At 45.0% G+C, this 19,663-nt stretch overlaps 2 protein-coding genes across 14 annotated transcripts in view; one reads left to right on the forward strand and one right to left on the reverse strand.

The window, feature by feature from the left end:
- Window positions 1-19,663, reverse strand: part of patj (PATJ crumbs cell polarity complex component) — a 101,883-nt gene that overhangs the window by 76,220 nt on the left and 6,000 nt on the right. For 4 of the 13 annotated variants that reach the window (XM_082524224.1, XM_082524225.1, XM_082524226.1 and 1 more), the window contains exons 1-6: window positions 9,413-9,556; window positions 8,591-8,654; window positions 8,326-8,504; window positions 4,199-4,402; window positions 3,908-4,047; window positions 3,234-3,414 (exon numbers count right to left, since the gene is read on the reverse strand). In XM_082524224.1, the coding sequence (XP_082380350.1) occupies window positions 3,234-3,414; window positions 3,908-4,047; window positions 4,199-4,402; window positions 8,326-8,504; window positions 8,591-8,654; window positions 9,413-9,487 (843 nt within the window). In that variant the 5' untranslated portion in view covers window positions 9,488-9,556. The other 9 variants (XM_082524228.1, XM_082524229.1, XM_082524227.1 and 6 more) reach the window with 9 other exon arrangements.
- tm2d1 (TM2 domain containing 1) lies at window positions 10,856-18,155 on the forward strand. The gene is made up of 7 exons (XM_082524263.1): window positions 10,856-11,039; window positions 12,319-12,392; window positions 12,729-12,837; window positions 12,947-13,038; window positions 15,063-15,136; window positions 17,583-17,712; window positions 17,923-18,155. The coding sequence occupies exons 1-6, from the start codon at window positions 10,870-10,872 to the stop codon at window positions 17,691-17,693; spliced, it is 630 nt and encodes a 209-aa protein (XP_082380389.1). The 5' UTR covers window positions 10,856-10,869; the 3' UTR covers window positions 17,694-17,712; window positions 17,923-18,155.

Genomic DNA, 19,663 nt, shown 5'->3' on the forward strand with positions numbered 1-19,663 from the left:
AACTTTTAACATATTTTCAGGCGAGAAAGTAGTTGTGTAAACATCAAATATCTGCTCGGTTTATCAAGATATCCCATATTTGCAAAAGTGCTTCGACGTTTTCAGAGGCGTCTGCTACCCACCAGCTCGACAGCTAGCCGGGAGCTCGAGGGTTACTGATGCGGCCGAGAACGGCACAACTCCCGGCACATCATTTTCAGATCACCGCGGAGTTTCGCTGCTCGCGTTAAACGTAATATATAAGTCACTTAGACAACCTAAAAATGTTATTGTTGGGCTTTTTTCAGTGTTTTGTTTGTTCGTGAGTAAATCGGTTTGGCTGAGATTAAAGTTATTAGATTAGATAAAATAAAACTTTATTAATCCCCCGGGTGGGTTCCTCCTTGGTTTTCACACAGCTGACTAAACGTCAAACAGAAAACTTATTAAACAGAAGTATGAGACAGTCGAGAATTTACACCAGTGTCTGGTTATATTTTAGATAGCAAGAAGCAGACGGCCGAGTTTATTAAACTCCACCGAGACAGCGGTGACGCTAATCAGAACTAGACCGTCCAATTTCACGCCTTTAAATTTTAAAGGCGTGTGTGTGTGTGTTTATACAATTGCTATTATGTTTGCACTTTATGTGTAATGTTACTGACTGCAGAGATCAGTAAGATGTGTGTATTTTTTATTTATTAGTTTTATTTATTTAATATTATTTTTTAATTGAATGACTGTCTAGTAGTTCACAGATGTCGAAAAACTGAGTGTGGTAAAGCCACTGATTTTTTTTATGTATATTTCTGCAATCTGCACATTGTACTGACTTTCATTTTAATGTTTACACCAGGGTTCCTTGTCAGCACTTTATGCTCAGATGTTTGTAAGCTAAAAATAAACTATTGTGTATGTTCAAATATACTGTTGTGATTGAAGAAGTTAAATAAAAATGTCAGTCATCAATTCATGCATCACCTCATGTCATCATAACAGAGGTCTGTCTTCCAGGAAAGAACAGTTTAAAATTAATGTAATATAGTATTGGCCATACTATATGATGTATTGCTTGTCTTTGTTTAATAATACAGAAGACAAAGACCTTAAAAAATAATCGCATATCGCAATCGCAATATTGGGGCAAAAAAATCGCAATTAGATTATTTTCCATAATCGTTCAGCCCTACTGAAAACTGATAAAAACCCTGAAAGCCACACATTTCACACCTGAGCCTCAACTCTCGCGGCCCGGTACCAAACGACTCACGGACCGGTACCGGTCCGAGGCCCGGGGGTTGGGGACCGCTGCTCTAGTGGACCCTAACTTCTTACAGATGGCAGACTGAGAACAACCTGAAAGGGTCATGTGATGACCCCAGATCACCCAGGTACCTGCAGGTACTGATCTGAGGCCAATTAGCTGAACATCCTAGAAAATGAATATAAAGTCTGAACAGCAACGCCTCCGCTATAGGAAGCCAGCAGTTTGAACCCTAACCCCTGCCCCCCAGTCTTCAGGAGAAGATGCAGTAAGTCGAGGGCACCTGAAGCTCCAGGTAAACGTGTGAGCTGCTCCATCACGTGACTGTGACGAAGACCTTTAAAAGACAATAAATAACAAATGAGATGTTTCTGACACTCAGACACAAAGTGCGAGGAGCCGCGAGCTTCACCCATGAAATAAATCCATCTGCAAGTGCAACGTCACCTACAGTTTGATCTCTGACCTTTTATCATGGTCCAGAGAGTAAAAAGGCAGGCATTCATAGCTGCGTCATCATCTCATTTTTCTCTGGCCCCTCCCTCCCACCTCACTGCCAATCTTCACCTCCCGCCATGTCGACATTCATCGATCGCGCCTCCACTCAGACTTAAACACATATTGTCAGGAGCGAAGCTGCAGGTGGAGCACTAACTCGATTTCCTTTCAGCTTTAAGGTCAAAAAATCAACCGAGTCAAAGTCAGCTTGCCACAGACAGGAAGTGTCACTCCGATCCACAGGCATGGTCCCAAAGTGACCTCCAGTTATGAGTGACAGCTCGCTGTTTGTGCACACCTGTTTGTGTGTGTCTCTTTGTGTCTGTGTATGCGTGTTTCATATGGAGCGATAAAAATCAAAAACGCTGACGTCTGGTTTTGTGTCGCCCTGATGTTGGAACATCCTCTGAGTTCGGGTTTTTTAAAGCTGCTGACATCGTTTTGGAGTAAACTCTTGATTTCACGACTTGTTTTGGAGTTTGCTTCAAACAGCTGACAGTAAAGTTTTACTGTGTGCGCAGTTCCATCTGTGCTCGTTTTACTGGATCTTATTTAAAGCGCACACCTGGATCAGAAATGCCGTCCCTTCCAGGTTTGTGGTCTCAGAATTCTGTCTGTATTGCTGCTCTGGATCGTTTAGCCAGAGAGCTTCATGGAGCAGCTTTCAGACGTCAGGATGCGAGAAACGGCGAGTCTGCAGACTCGCACATGAACAGGAGGTGTTTATATTCCTGCAGACCATGAGGTCGCGCAGTTTGCTGGTGACTTTTCCAGCTTCCATACAACAGCTCAGCCTCTGTTCTGGAGTTACACAAACAACAGGAACTCCTCTTTACACTGATGACAACATCAGGCTCCATTTAAACTCTGCACACACCTGATATGATAAAAAATACATCCAAGCTTTGAAAGCCGCAGGTGGTATAATTATAATCCATATATCAATACATTTTTTGTCTCCTTTAGCTCAATGTGAGAGTCTTTCCTGTAATCATTCACTCTCGTGTTATTTTCTCCTGTTAATTATTAAAAGCTTCCAAACAAGTCTGACCCTGGACAAGTGCAGAAGCGAGACATGTGAGTTTTCCATCCTGAGCGTAGTTTGTGTTTAAATGAGAAACTCCTTTGATGTGTGAGCCCATCCTGCTCCCTGTGAGGGAACGAAAATGCAGACGCCAATCCGTCCAATTGGTGCATCCCTATTTTCTGAAGCATTTAAACATCATGGGAAAATCCTTGAGTTGTCGTCAGGAGTCAGCTATAGTTTACGATAATTCGACTGAAGTCATTTCTACAGAGCATTAGATCTGCGTGTCCACAAATAAATCAGAGTACGGGAAACAACAATGTCTGCATTTGTGATTCAGTCTGTGCTGCTCACAATCAGCCAAAACATGAAAACCACCTCTGTAACATCGTCAGAGCCCCAGACACAGAACGTCAGAAGTCCAGTCTCTTTTAAACCTTTGAATAAATGCCACAGTTTCCTTACCGGGTTGATTGGTGTTGTGGGCGGCAACGATGCGTCAGGTGGGCGGCCTCTGGCCACCACCAGCTCCACCGTCTCTCCAGGCTGCTGCAGGAGGGAGAGCGCGTGCTGTTGGCTGATGCCCGGCTCCAGAGGACTGCCGTTTATCACTAGGATCTGGTCCCGCTCCTGCAGACGCCCATCCCTGCAGACACAGCACCACATCCGTTGGAGCGGTGCATACTTACTTTAAAGGCAAACTTCACTGCCTTTGCCTTTAAAGTCTGCACCCAATCACTTCTAACTACCAAAACATGTCAGCCACACATGATGGTCGCATGACATCATCTGAGCAATGCTGGCAGGCTCATGTTGGACAGCCAGACGCTGTGTCAGGTAACACCAGCTGATTCAGCCACACATCACACACATGTAAATTTAATGTTTCAAACATTTTTTCTATTAATTTTCGTCATGTTTGTCGTACACAGGCCGACTCCGATCACACAAAACCAGATGAAAGCTCCCCTTGCTGTATGATGGGAATAACAGGAAGTGGAATGGCACATAGCAGTTCTGCTCCAATATTTTCAAAATAAAAGTTTAACATGACGCTTTATTGCTGCATTAATGGGTGTAGCGTGGTGTGGTGACCTGCTGCTCACTGATAGGAACAAACTAAACACGCGTCACTGAACCTGTGAGCGATTCCTCCGGGCTGGACGTGTTTGATGAAGACGCCGCGGCTACTGCTTCCTGTTGGATTCAGACCGACCACACTGAAGCCCAGACCACCAGTCAGAGGACGAGTCAATCTGACCACGTCAGTGAGACGTCCCTGCACGCAAGTGTGTGCGTGCACACACACACACACACACACACACACACACACACACAACCAGAGACACAGACACACAATCAGTTGAGCGGTTTGATATCATGTTGAGTTCATTTGTGAGATTGTGTGTGAGCGTCTTGGCTCCACCCACCTTGGCAGCATCAAGAATCCACTTCTGGAGGTCAGGTGTGGGCGGAGTCTGATGTTTGGGCGGAAACGAGCCATTGGTGAGGATGGAGGAGGTCGCGGATAGCGTGGGTGAGGCCGGGCCACCGACTGGATCGACGCTCATGATCAGTTGACCTTTTTTGGAGAAACTGAAATCGCTGCTGGTGTTTGGAGGCATGGCGCTTAGCTACAGGGAGAGGAGAGGTTAATCAATACATCAGATCTTCCAATCATAGCTGAGTGCTGATAGAGAAGTGAGAGACTTTTCTGTCCTGTCAAAGACGTCGCACGTCCTGCGAGTCCACAGAGACTGAAGGCAGAGGTTACTGCACAGTGATCATTCTAGATTATATCACCTGATTATTTTCACTATCAGAGTAAAAATTGAATCTCTAACAGGGCCGCCACATTTCCAAAGCTCAAACCACAGAAAATAAAATCAAATTTCATCAGAGCTACAAGACAGGTCGCCATCGTCACATCTGAGGCGAGAACATCCTCACATATTTGTAGAGTCAGACTTGCTGAAATGTACATATATGAGGTTTGGTACACGTGTGTAGCATCCCAAGAAATACACAAACATTCTTTTGAAGCCCCAACCTAAACCTGTCACCCTAAACCCTTCAAGAGATGCAGAATTTAAGACGCAACTTTGGTGCATTTTTTCCCATTTTTAGATCCATACGATGACATAAGCGCGTTTGATCCAAAGACCTGACGGATGCTAAACTGCAAAGATGGTGAAGAAGTTGTTAAAACTCAAACGTTTCTAGTGGATCTGCTCCAGATGTCACAGGTTTGAGTCCAGACCTGGAGACATCCCAGAGCGGGCGCCCTGATTGTCACTGCTAACGGCTTTACTTGTCTTCATCAGCAACGGCACGCTGGTCTCACTGTACGTGAGGACTGGATGCTGTCACAAATAACTAACTACTGGTTTTTGTTTCGATCAGTAGTCTGAGAAGCCAGTCAGTTCTACTGACAATAAAAACCAGGTTTTTTCTTTTGGCCTCTGATAAATACTTTTTTTTTAAGCAGAGATTAGAAATAAATAAATAAAAACTTGTATTCATCAAACTTAAACAGGCTTCTGTTAATGCAGTGAGCCTGCACAAGTGCAGGAAAACCCTGAACAGCTTCAATCTGTGGCCCAATTAATACATCCGTTCTCCAAACGAGCCAATCAGCTAATGTCAGACTGACGCATGTCAAGTCTGAACTAAACACCTGCTGCTTTCCTGTTTGTCTCAGGTGTGAACAGAAGTGACATCAGGGATCGTGCTGGACACAGATGTCCAGTGTTTAGACTCAAACATATGAATGTGAACCAGGCTCCGCTGACTGACTGTGTGCGCGGGCATAAAGAAACCGTCCACATACTTTTGAACTTTGGCCACAAACTTCACTGTGATGAAGAGGCAGACTGGGAGAGAGATGGGAGGCGCCCTTATGTGCAAGGACGCAGAAAAAAAAAGAAAAAAAGAAAAAGACGCGGCGAGGCCGGGGGTAAGTGGGGAGGAGAGAGGAAAAAACTAAAATCAATAGATTCCTCTGCAGGCGCTCTCTCTGAACAGGTAATGTATTAATGACCTTTACACTCACATTGTGGAAACTTATCAGTCTGCGGCTTATTTAGACCGGGCTGACAGAGCAGGATCCCGAGCCATTTCATCAATACCACCTCGACAAGGCCGTTACTCAAACCGAGACACCAGATATTAAAGCCTGATAGATCTGCAGCACGCTGGGGAGGGAGGGCCAGAAATAAAGGGAGAAGTCCCCGCTTCATATACCCTCCGCCGGCTTCCATCGGTGCATTCATAGACTCGCTCTGACCTTCGCAGCACTTAGAATATGAAGCCCGCCGCGGGTTATTGCCATTATCTTAATTTGGCCTGCAGATTGTTTATTGTAAAGCTCACGTCAGCGCAGGCGCGAGCTGAATACAGATGGCGATGCAGAGAGGATTCGACGGCCCGGGTCACAGCGGTGGGCGGGAGGCAGCACAGGACTGATACCCATAGGCTGTCAACACCTGGGCGGGGCTACACTTGTCAGATCTGATGGGAAACACTCACACAGATAGATGGAGAACATGTGATGAGAAACACCCACTGAAGTAAACCTAACTGAAAGCTTTTTGTTCCATTTCTGACGTTTTACTTGAACTCAGGTTCTTTTCTGGTTTAATCAGGACCGTTCATGTGTTTCTGGACATCTTCTGCTCATCTCCAGCTCTATAGCAGCTCTCAGGACCGATTTATCTCGCAGTGCATCATCTGCCTGACATACCTGACTGAAAAATTCGGGGAGTCTGCTCACTCATTAAGAGGTGACTTTTCAATCACAGTATAGCCCCGCCCTTGTCTACTTCCTGCTCCTGCTGTGACTCTGAGAGCACAAAAATCTCCAAAATGACCTCATGTTTGATTCAGTCAGCCCTGAAATTCATCATGGACTCATTCTTATATACGTAGTGCTTTTTTTGTACAACCCGAGAAGTCGCCCCCTGCTGGACATGAGAATGTGCATGTGGCGGCGGTGTGGTCCCTGGCTCAGCTGCAGGGGAGGCGCAGCGAGCTCAAGTGGGTGGTGCCTGGGGAGGCCACAGGTGGTGGCGACTGGACTAATCACAGTCTCTTCTTTTTATAGTGAGAGGCCAGTGCATGCGTGCCGAGACCAACTCTGAGCAGAGACTGTGTAGCTGTACATGTGAAACTTGGCAATAAAAGCTGAACTGTGAGCACAAACATTGTGTGTATTTTGGGTCTGTCTTACAGTCTGCTTTTCAGACTGAAACCAGTCAAAACATACATTTAAAAAATAGGCTATGATTTAAAAAATAAAATGGCGATCACAGTAGATGATAGTTAGTCATAAAAAAAACCTGTACAAATGAAAAACCTGTATGTTCGTGTTTGCAGCCCTGTGTCAGGCTCAGTGGAGTAAAGGCATGAAGTAGGGCTGCACGATTTTGCATAAAATGAGAATCACGATTTTTTGGCTTAGAATTGAGATCACGATTCTCTCACGATTTTCTTTTCCAATATAAATATTTATTGCACATATTAACTGCACATCAACTTCGTAACAATTGAAACTGAACATAAAAACAACAAATGTCTCACGTTTTGTTGTTGCCGCAAAATGTTGTACTGCTTGAAATTCCGTCTCCACCGTTGCTCGACGCTGCGTGTATAGAGCAGGTAGTGCAACAATAGAAAAATAGTTGCGGGACGGCACTGTGTAGCGTTTGTCTAGGGTGTTGATCATTTTCCTAAATCCCTCGTTTTGCACAGTGTTGATGGGAGCCATATCTTTGGTCAGGTGATAAGTAATAGCCTCCGTAATTTCTTTGTGCCTGCGGGAGTTCGACGTGTATAGGGAAGCGCTGTATAAGGTTCCCGTTATTGATGTTTGGGTGGTTGACCGGGACGGATTTTCTCCTGTCACTTTCTCGTCATCCCTGACGTGCTCGCCGTTGTTTTTTCCCTGCTAACTTTAGCATCACACGGCACAGCTTCTGTATCACATGGTATAAGGCTCCGCCCTTGTCATTTGTTGAGCAGGAAGAGTGAACGCTTGTTTTCATGCAGATTACGTCCCGGATCAAAATGCGGTACAATCGTCGCCGTCTTTTTTTCTTTTCTTTTTTAAGTCGTCATTTGGAAATGAGATCGCACATAAGTATGAATCGAGATCGCGATTTTCTAACGATTAATCGTGCAGCCCTAGCATGAAGACAAACAACAAACAAAGTGTGTCGCTGCAGCTAGCTCCCTGTTGCTAGCTAACCTCTTTCTTCTTCTTGTTACGAGGTTGTTTCTTTCATACAGTGCACAGCTTCCATATCACGAGAAAGGAGGTGAGGGAAACATGGTTGTGGATAAAAACAATAAAATTCTTGTGAATGAAATATTCCATAAACTAGCTGTTAATATAAAACGTCATCATTTAAGGCTCTTTTGTTTTGTGTGAACTCCTTCACCTGAGCTATGGCTCCTGCAGTCCAGGTGAAGTACCGGTAAGCCTTAAACATCTGTGCCAGGATCAGAGTGATCCTATCCACTCTATTTTGTATGACGGAGCATGCTCAGTGAGGCTCACCTGGCTGCGGAGCTGCTTGATCGAGTGTTGAAGGGTCAGGATGTGGTTAAAGAGCGGGCTCTGCAGCGTCTCCCGCAGGTTTCCCAGGGTTTCGCTGTGGGTCCACTCCTCCCGCTGCACCAGTTTGGCCTGCAGACGCTCCAGAGCTGCCAGCACCTGCTGACGCTCCGTCGAGGACACTGAGGACAAAAACAGCTTGTGAAGCGTGGTCTCGGATAAACGCGAATCATTGGATGGTTTCTCTTGAGTTATAGTCAGGACTTACCTGTCGGGACATTTTCAAACATCTCTGCTGTGCTCTCACCGTCCTCTGTTCTGGAGGACCTAACCTAAACCAGGAAGAACCGAGAACAACTTTATTTCCTTCAGCTCTGGACCAAGTCTGATAAACGCCTACTAAAATACGAGCAAGTGTGGAGATACTTGTGCTCTGACACCTCACAGCACGACTCATACTGACCGCTCTTTCTGTCATCAACAACACTGCATGAAGTCACAGGAAAACATGCATGTCAGCACCCGTGCACTGTCTGTCTCAGGTGAGTCACACTCACCTTTTCTCCCACCAAAATTGGCCAAAATATGACCCAACACAGAACACCAAAAACATAATATCAGAAACACCATCAAACACCTTGCTCATTTCTTTCTGCTTATCCAAATCAGGGTCACAGGGGGTGGAGCCTATCCCAGCTGCCATAGGGCAACATGCGAGTACAGCTGGCCAGATTGTCCAGGGCAAACACAGAGAGACAACCAACTGGTATTAATGAGCCTAACCTAACCTTAACTAACCGTAACTAACCCCATCAACCTCAAAAAGACAAAAACCAAAGTGATGCTGAAAATCCCTGAAAACGATAAAGTAAAGATGGTAAAGATAACAAACTACGAACTCCAAACACAAAAGGCAAATACCACAAACAGCAAATACTACAAACTGAAGTACCACAAAAACCAGCCCTGCGTGAAGAAAATACTACACAGAGCAGATTTATGAAACAGGCCTGTAAACACTGAAATTTGACACCAAACAGGAAAAAACAAGATGAAAACTATGACAGGGAACCGGAAACCGAGAACGTACCATCAACACCAAAACCGTCACGAGCACCGGAGAATCGTGTGACACAGCACCACACCCTGAACCTACCACCGACATCCCAGCAGGTGCCCGCAATCACGTGACCGCAACTTTAACACAGTCCCTTTGAGTCACCATGGTAACGGTAGCCCTGACCTGACGGTGTTTACTGGTTTCCATTTCGCAAAGTGACGTTTCTGACCTTACCTGCGCGTTCTCGCCCTGCCGTGCACTGTGCCCTCCGAGCCACCGTACTTTTCACCATTCTACTTTCTAAAAACTTGTACCTAATACCTAAGGAGTTACTTCACACCTTCTTTCACTGTGGTACTGAAAGCACTCAGGTACTTCCCACCTGTGGCTAACACGGCCGTCCTCGGAGTGTCCAGGTGTGGCAGGTGAGCCTCGATATCAGCACGGAATATTTTCTCAGTCAGAGCCGAGCCGAGCTATTGTCTAGCTCTCTCTCTCTCACACTCACACACGGTCCACACACCCCCAACACCGAAACCAAACAGCATGACGCAGAGGGGGTCTGAGGCACTCACCTGTCAGCTCACCTGAGAAATCAGGAAGTGAAACTGAGCAGCGGAGTCGGAGGGGGAGGGGGCGGACAGACGGTATTTTCACCTGTACATATTTTAACCTGCATGTTTGGCCCTTGGTTCACCTCATAGCGTCACAGAGCGCGCGAGCAGGTGCGTCAAAGTTTACAACAGGTGAAAGCCGCACTTTAACCGCCTCTCTCTCTCTCTCACTCACACGCACACACACACAGGTACAAAGTCTGAGTTCAGATCATGAGAATAAAGTAAAGAGTTAAAGGAGCTTCTCCTCCTCTTCTTTCTCCTCACCGAGAACTCAACTCCGCTAGCCTTAGCCGCTAACTGCGGCAGAAACTGCGCTTCCGGTCCGCACTCTAACAGAGAAACAGTCCGCACAAGAAGCGACACTTTCCCCAGAAAAAGACGTAGATTCTCAGAGTTTCAAACTGGTAAGAAACTCACATAAACTGGATCCAGTCTGCCACCAGCGTCACTTTAATGCCGCATTCATGGCGGTAGGAAATCTGATGTCTAAGGATGCAAAAGCATAATGTAAGGATCATTTTGTTTTCTTATCATTAGTTTAACTGTTTTTTATTCCGTATTCTGTTTAAAAGCACATTCATTATTTTAGCACAATAAGGAAGAGAAATTATTTCTACATCTGAGATAAAATATCCATACTAAAACGAGAAAATAACACACATGAAGCAGGTTGAAACTGTTTTACCTGCCAGCATTTTAAGCTTATTTAAAGAGCTGATTTTATAACAAGAACAAAGGTTATATATGTCTTATGGTTAAAAATGATTAGATTTGAAAACGATACAAATAAAACCAAAATAATAAATATAAATGGTTTGCCGAGCCTTCCTGGTCCTACATCGCTCTGAGTTCCCAGCATGCTGCAAGTCCATGAAGGTACCGCCCTGTCACGTGATTGAGGGAATCATGGCGTCCTCCCGGAGGCGGCTGCTGTATGTTCGCTCCGGGGCGCTCAGCCTCTTATTTTACTGCGTTTATTCGCACCTGCAGCTGGTCCTGAGCGAGGAGGTGGAGAACTGCCAGAACCTGAGACTCGGACAATATCCTTCCGTCCGTGTTTACCGCGCTTTAACGCCTCATTACCGGGGTCACGGGACGGCTAACGTTAGCCTAGCTTCTCTGTGACATTCAGATCAAAACGTTACATTTGGACGTTTTTTGGGGGTCCGTGGCTTAACGCGGGTTTCTCCTCTCATAGAATAGCACTGCGTGTTTGCATGTTTGGGACCTGAAGGGTTTTTCAGTCTGATCGATATTTTCAGTGTGGTCAGATTAAAGTTTCAAAGGAAGACAAGCTTCCCGTTGTCTTTGCAGTTACGAACGGATATTTAACTTCAGTCTGAAGACCGAACAGTTCACTTGTGTCAGGAGAGCTCAGAGACCCGAATCAGGAGAATAAGCTTGTTTCATAAACACAGAATGTTTACTCAGTGCAGCACTCTGCTGTTTTCATCAGTCAGTCTACCTAATGATACGATATTACTGTGATTTTTAACCTTCGTGTCCTTCATCAGTGTCTGTTTTACCCAGTAAGATAAAGTTCAGTTATTGTCAACCAAGCCAAGACTGTCACTAAAACCTGCCGTAAATGTTGCCATAAGATGAAGTTAGTCTGCAACTGAATGCAGTCCGTCTCTGATAATTCACCAAAGTTTATTACAAGTATGATTTGTGACAATTTGAAAATCATGCATCTGTTGCTGTCTCCATAGACAGAAATTCACATTTAATTATCACATCTGCACTCAGCAGCCTTCCTGTGCTAGAGGATTATAACCAGGGTACAGCCCAGAGTCGATCTGTGCTCCGTGATAACTGATGGGAACATGATGGCAATCAATCTGCATTTATAAAGCAGTTATTTGCAAACCTTCAGCAGTCTCGGCGAGTGGCCGCAGTAAGACAGAGTGTTTGCAGAAATGTTGCTTTCCGTCAGATGACCTGTGATCATTGTGAGTGAACCACCTACGAACTGTGGGCACCTGCACAGGGTGAGAGAAAACAGCCGCACAGTCAGCACCAGGTACGGAGAAAACAGCTGTACAGTCGGCAAGAGGTTGCTGATTTAATTGTACATGTGAGGAAGCTAATGTTATCTCAGGATGGTGTGCATGAGATTGTTTGTAGGATTCCAGAGTATTTTCATTTATTTAATGAAGTATCGATATTTGGGGTCCTTGTATCCATACAGTATCTTGACACGATGCTGTATCGACTTCTTTTCCCCGCCCCTAAACCACGGCCTACGCCATGTCACGTAGAAACAGGCTGCAGATGTTTTCCGACTGAAGTGTGTTTGCCTTCCTTTACTCTGCTCACGTATAAATGCAACGATCCAAAGATCGATGAATCCACTCAGGAGCCAGAGAACTGCAGGGACATGACGGCGTGGGGTGAGTCTCACTTCAGATTAGATTTTTTTCTGTTTGTGGGCGGTGGCTTAAAAAACAGACAGACTCTAAAACTGAAGATGTTGCAGAGCTCCTCTTCTGCAGGCTTCCACAGGTCAGCCAATCAAGAGAAACTGTACTTTATTTTGGGGGCGGGGTATAAAGTGAGCAGAGTTTTTCAGACAGGATGAACTGAGGGGTTGCACTGAAGCTGGGATCAGGCAAAGAAGGATTATTATGAATCGTGAATCATGCGGAGCTGCTCAATGGCACGAATACGATCATAACTGCATCTAAACAAGTGTGTGTGTGTGTGTGTGTGCTCGCGTGTGCACACAGTGGAATGCCTCCCAGCTCCAAACATCAGCTGTCGGCTCTCCAACGGGACGGTGTTCAGGTTTAGCGGGGACGAGGTCGGCTTCAACAAATCCATCCCCTGCAGAAATGTGTGAGTATTCACAGTGCAAGCACAAACACACACACACTCCTCTATAGATTTTGGTGTGTGTGTGTGTGTGAGCTTCAGGTGGTTTGATGCTCTCTGTGTTTCCTGTCAGGAGTGGTTATTCCTACAAAGTGGCCGTGGCATTGTCTCTGTTTCTGGGCTGGCTCGGAGCAGATCGCTTCTACCTGGGATATCCTGCTCTGGGTACTCTCTCTCTCACACACACACACACACACACACACACACACACACACACACACACACACACAGACACCTGCAGCTTTTATTTTGATGCCTGTAGTTTGGGTGGCCAGCTCTCTCACTTCATCTAGTTTTAGTAAAGCAGGTGTGTGTGGTGGGTGGGGGTGCAGTCAGGTGACACCTGTCGCTGAGCAGGTGTACTGTCAGGCGTCAGTATTTGGACAGTGATTCCTCAGGTTCAGCCTTTCAGGTTTAATTTAAAGAATTGAATAAAAGGAAAAACCACCTTAGAGTCACGCTTTAGATTTACAGCTTTCTCATGTCTGCAGGTATTTATTAAAGTGAATACTATGTACTAGGGCTGGGCCATATCATACAGTTCACGGTAATACCGGTATAATGTTGGGCAACGATAAGAAAATGAAATATCGTGGTAGAATATGGGTAAAACGCGCATGCGTAGTGCCTTTGTTTTCATATGCACATGGTGGAAAAAGCTTGGCGGCAACGGAGAATGAGAAGGGGGAAAGCGGATCGTTGAATGAAATGGATGAACCAGAATTGGTTTGTAAAAATGCTGCAGCTTCAGTGGTGTGGAACTGGTTTAGCTTTCATCCGTCACATACACAACAAAGCACTACTTTTGGTAGAGCATGCTAGCGGGCCGTTGTTATTACCGTGTTTTTTGGAAAATACACTTAAAATCAATCCTTTGATTTTTCTGAAAATCGACAGTGCCCCTTATAATCCCGTGTGCCTTATGTATGAATTCTGGTTGTGTTTACTGACCTCGAAACGATTTTATGTACACGGCGCTCGAAAATCTGTCAAATGTTTCAGTACGACTTTACTAAGCTACGAAGCCGCACCGCTTGATGGATTGTCGGAGCATTACGGCTATCGTAGGCAGGAGCCTCGCGGAGTGATACGTACGGTGCTTCAACATAATATTACCGTATTGTGTGTGTAAAACCTCTTTTTACGTTTTGTGGATATTATACATGGTTATACTGAGGATATGTCGGCCAATTTCCACTGGAAATGCTTTTTGGTTAAACTGTCAGCAAAGAATTTGCATTTGCACTGTAAAATTTTTCTATAACTTTAATGCACATAAAAAAACAGCTGCTTGTTTAAGCGAAAATACATTGATGGGTTGGGTTTTTTTGCACTAATAAAGTTGTGGAGTTGTAAAGTATTTTGTCTGGTGTCAATTATATCGTCAGTTATATCGTTATCACAAAATTTCAAATGTATATTGTGATAAATATTTTTGGTCATATTGCCCTGCTCTACTATGTACTGTAACATTCAGACAATGATCTCAGACACTGACTCAGCGCAGGAAGACCAGATACAAGAGGAGGAGTTGAGAAGTTTGAGAAAGCACACGCAGACATGTTTTCATTGCGTTTCATCTGAGCGAAACCAACACCAGAGCAGGAGGCTGCAGGCTGATGAGTCTCAGCTCCTTCATGTAAATAATGCATCCTCACTCCTTTGCACTCTGAAGACTTTCTGCTGTAAAATTAGCAGCAGAGTCCCTGTGCCCCCACAGGACACTTCAGCACACAGGCTTACGTACAGTGACAGCTGGAGGGTTTTTGCACCCGGCGTGTCCGGCGTCCTCAGGTGTGGCTTTACACCCCAGCTGATCTCTGACACAAACTGTACAATAAAATCTGAATTAAAATTTAAAAAACTGTTTCAGCGGGCTGTGTTGCTGCTGCATGTGATCTGAGAGAGTCATGTGACCTGAGAGTTGCTGCGTCCTCCTGATTACAAACCTGGAATGTTTCGCCTGTTTAAACAGGAATGAGATCCATTCACACAACACAAAATAAAACCCAGACGGACAGGAAAAGATTCAAACATGATCCAAAAACACAAAATAATTTTTAAAAAGAATTATCAGAAAACATCAAGTGTCCATTTAAAACAGACTAAATGTTTAAAACAAGATGAACATGTTTCAGTCATGGGAATATTTTATATTTGTTATTTAATGAAGACTGTCTCTCTCTCAGGACTGTTGAAGTTCTGCACTGTTGGTTTCTGTGGGATTGGCACACTCATCGACTTCATATTGATCGCCATGCAGGTGAGTCATAAATCCTGCACCGGCACCAGCTAGCTGATCACCATTATCATCATCATCGCCATGGCTGAAAATGTCCCCTTTACGTTGAATCTGGTTGGTCTCATGTGTTTGTTTCCTGGGGTCAGAGGTCAGCAGGCTGAAGATCAAACTCACCCAAACTGTAGCAAAAGATCAGATGGACCTGAGCAGCGATTTAGAGCCCGCTGTCACTTCTTCTCTGTTGTTAACAGTGACGCCTGTGATGAAGCATTCCTCTGTTCCATTTCACTGTGTGTGTGTCTGTGTGGGGTGGTGGTGGGGGCCTTATGAATAAGCAGGCAGCAGCTTTCTGGGTATTATTTACGTCCATCCATTGGTGGCTCGGCGAGGCCCCTTTAATGAATGAATCTTCCGGAAGGTCCTAATGGACTCTGAGAGCACGGAGACAGATGGATGAAGCAGAAGGTGAAGGGACAGATCTCCCTGTCCTGCTGAACCGTTTTAGATAATATAGACTGGAAATCCATCGGGGGGGGCTGAACGGGCTGTGGCTATTAACCCCGCCCACACCCAACTAAGACACAGGAAGAGCGAACGGCCCTTTAGGAGTTTTAGGCATTGGGAGGTATCCGCCCCCATTCAGACCACAACTGTGATTAATATTCAAGGCTCATTACATTTGGTGGATGATAAAATATGCTGTTAGTAGAATTCAGTGATGATGAACGTCATTTAGCGCTTTAGCTGCTTCAAGCTGCTGCTAAAACATCCTGCTGGCTCCTGCTTACACCCCAGTCATCAAGAGGACAGAGGAAAGTATCCTCACCCTACAAGGATGTTTCGAAGCCACTGACTGGGACAGCCTTCTTTCTCCTTCTGACATTGACAAATAAGTCAACACGGTGACATCATACAACTCCTTCTGTGTTGACAACATTATCCCCTCAAAACAGTCTCCATCTACCTCAACAACAAACCCTGGATTACCAAGGAACTCAAGGAAATCCTTAATAAAAAAATTTCTTCACCGGCTCTGCACTGGACAAAAAGGAGGTCAAGAGGGCCATAAAAACTGCTAAACGGAAGTATTAAAAACACAGTTGAAAACAAATTCACCACAGGGGACCTCCACTCAGCCTGGCAGGCCCCCAAAACCATGGCCTCTGTGAATACTGCGGTCACCACCCCCAGAACCATCCAGGTGGAGGGCAGCAACCCCTCCTTCCCTCCCTGACGACCTCAACACTTTCTACAGGTTTGAGACGGACAACATGGCCCAGCTTGAGGAGACCAGATCCTCACTCAAACCTGGCAGCTCTCCACTCACCTTCAGGACTGAGGACGTGGTGTGAGCCCTAAGGAGGACCAGGGAGAGGAGCTCCCTGACAACATTGCAGTCGAGTTCTGAGGCACTGTGCAGGGCAACTAGGAAGTGTGTTCCGGACTCTATTTCTGAAATTCTCTGCCAACACAGAGGAGATTCTTAGGAGGTGCCACCAACGGCTATACCTCCTTAGGAAACTCAACTCCTTTGGAGTCAGCACACCCATCATGATGACTTTTTACTATGCCTTCCTGGAAAGCATCATGACCTTCTCCATCACCTGCTGGTTCCATTCCCTCAGCCTTCAGAACAAGAACAGACTGCAGCACACTGCATCAGTGTGCTCTAAAATCATTGGCCTGCCTGTCAGAACACAGGTTTTCAGCCAACAGGCCCTCAGACAGGCATCCAAAATCATCAACGACCCCTCTCACATTCTTCACCCCGCATTTCAATGGCTCCCCTCTGGGCGACGCCTCCGCTGCATTTCCTGCAGGACTGAGACGAGGAGAGCCACCTTTGTCCCCAAAGCCACTCTGCTTTTTAACTCCAGCCGATAAGACCATTTCCCACACCCATAAGAATAACCTACACTCTTCTTATACTACAGACACTATTCACTTTTAGTCACTTACAGCTATTTATTCACCTTTCAGTCACTTTAATTTTAAGACTGTGTCATTTTAAAACTGTATATTCTGTGTATTTATTATTTCACCCTTATTGCCTGTTCTTATTGTCCTTATCTTCAACGTTATGCTGCTCTGTTGTTTGTTAATTGCCCCTTGGGAATAAATAACATCTTCTGATTCTGATGTGACAGGTTTTCCAGACATTCTTCGAGCGTGGAAATGAAATTCCCTTTTACGTTTATCCTCACTGAATATGACAATGAATAAAAACAGAAGAGGACCCAGAGTCAAACTCCAAACCTGATTCTGGCTGATGGAGGCTCAAACCATCCTCACAAACGCACAAATATTAATCTTGTCCTCCTGCTGAGCATCTTTGTTAAAGCGTCAGCCTTCAGCTGCTTTGAGCACGATCACCTCCACCTCTGCTTTAGAAGCTCACAGAAACAACAACTCCGCTTTCTGAAAACCTGGCTCTAATTTCCCTCCCTCTCTCTGGTTTCTCCTGCAGATCGTGGGTCCAGCAGACGGATCGAACTACATTGTGGATTATTACGGCGCCCGTCTGACCCGTCTGTCCATCACCAACGAGACTTTCAGGAAGCCACATCACTCTCTGTGAGCTCACCTGGACGCTGCCTGTAAGTTTTTAGGTCTTAAACGTCAGTAAATGACTGATGTTCCGCAGTGTGTAGGGTTTCTTGATGCTTCATTTAGTCAGCCTCCGAGGTTGATGGTTGGAAGATGAACTGTTCCCAAATCTTTGTTTTTATCTGATCAGTGTTGTCCCTGATCGAGGGGCTTCTATGAATGACCAAATATTAAAGGATATTTTCTCCCTCTCTGTTTAGGCATCTCCATCAGTGCAATAAATTCAGACCTGCTGTGAAGAAATCCCTCCTCATCTTCAGTCACAGTCTGTTTGAATCTATTCAATGGTCGCTCCGAGTCATCCTTAAAAAAAACACTTAATTGCACTTTTGTTTTTTGGTGTGCTGACATGTTGCTCCACCCATTCCTGTCTCTAACTTATTCTGTTTGTCATAAAGACTTTGTAAATAAAGTTTCTTTTTGTTAATCTACACACCAGCATCTCTGTTATTACTGTAGATGTATTTCAGGCCTGTTTGACAGTCACCAGCAGTCTGCCTTTAGTTTAAACCTACGTTTAAATCCATCTTCTTGTCAGGGGGTTAGAATCACCAGTTAACCTAACCACACAGAAACCCCGGCCAAGAGGCCAGGAGCTTCTCCTGCTGTGAGGCAGCAGTGCTAACCACTGTGCCACCCACTGCTGGGGAAACTAAAAGGAAAACATATTTTCCTACTTTTCAGATAAGGGTGTGAAAACTTTTCTGAAGTCACAGAATTTCCAGCAGATTTCAAAGCTTCTCTTCCAACCTCGGCTACTTTAGTCACATTTGAGGTTTAATGTAAGCTTTTACTTCCTGTTTGTGGTTGAAGTTTACGGAGGTAATGATGCATTAAGACTTCTTAAAAACCAGACAGTGGAAAAACCTTCAAAATGAGCTGGATCTTTTTCCACTGCTGGGTTTTCCAGTTTTCAGGGCTCAAAGACACATTTCAGTGTTGCCACACAGCGATACGGCCAAGAGCACAGACAGGAAATGATATCACACTACCATCAGTCTGGAAATGTTTGGACGGTGAAAAAAATGTGGTTAAAAGTCTAGTGACTCCTGCAACTGTACATGGTAACTGAAGCAATAAACAAACCTGTGCAATTACAGCAACTGTTAGAGAAAACGCAACGCTCTGAGAACACGTGCAACAATACCGGACATCATACTAACATCTGCAACAACAGCAACCTGTGACATAACACCGTCATGTGCAGCTACAGCATCCGGTGACATTTGTACATTTTTGTGGTTTTTCTAATGTTATCTTTCTGGTTTTGAACTTTCTGGTGCTGGACCATGCATTCATGTGTAACAGCTGGATTCAAATAACTTTGAGTAGAGCATATTCGTTTCTGCAATTGCTGTCTGTGTATGAACAGAAAATGTGATAATGGAGTCAAATTGAGCTGCTGAAGTAAAACATGAAGGCCAGTTTATTTTCTAATTTACACACAGAAACAGGAGTTCCTGTTAGCGCTGAGCAGCGAGCGTTTCCTCTGGTTAATTATTACTGTGTACACAGAGCGAGTGAGCATGTGTGTGTGTGTTGGGGGTACTCCTTGTATTTCCATGTAGAGTTAGCCTCCATGTGGCTTTCATCAAAATTCAATTATCATCCTGAAGCACGCTTCACAAGATTCACAGTTCAGACCGGGAGGAAGCAGAAAGAGTGGGAGCTCTTTTTTGTGTGTGTGTGTGTGTGTGTGTGTGTGTGTGTGTGTGAGAGAGAGAGAGAGAGAGATGACAGAGAGGGATGATCCCAGGATCCTTCCTTTCATCTCAACATCCACCCTAGCGAAGAAAGGTGGATGTCTGATTGTCCGAGTGCATCAGGAGAAAGCTGACGTGCCAACATCTGTCGGCCTCAGCAGCAGACAGGATGTTAAAAAGCTGTAAGCAGACCCAAGCAGCTGTGGAACCTGCAGCAGGATCACAGAAGAAGAAAGGA

The sequence above is a fragment of the Aulonocara stuartgranti genome (assembly GCF_965226115.1).
Source record: "Aulonocara stuartgranti genome assembly, chromosome: 23".
Classification (NCBI taxonomy): domain Eukaryota; kingdom Metazoa; phylum Chordata; class Actinopteri; order Cichliformes; family Cichlidae; genus Aulonocara; species Aulonocara stuartgranti.

Bases quoted from the DNA above. Each gene is read 5' to 3' on its own strand.
- tm2d1 (XM_082524263.1), top strand. From the start codon at position 10,870: ATGAAGGTACCGCCCTGTCACGTGATTGAGGGAATCATGGCGTCCTCC. The intron at 12,838-12,946 runs GTGAGTATTCAC...GTTTCCTGTCAG, and splicing joins TCCATCCCCTGCAGAAATGT to GAGTGGTTATTCCTACAAAG. The intron at 13,039-15,062 runs GTACTCTCTCTC...TCTCTCTCTCAG, and splicing joins CCTGGGATATCCTGCTCTGG to GACTGTTGAAGTTCTGCACT.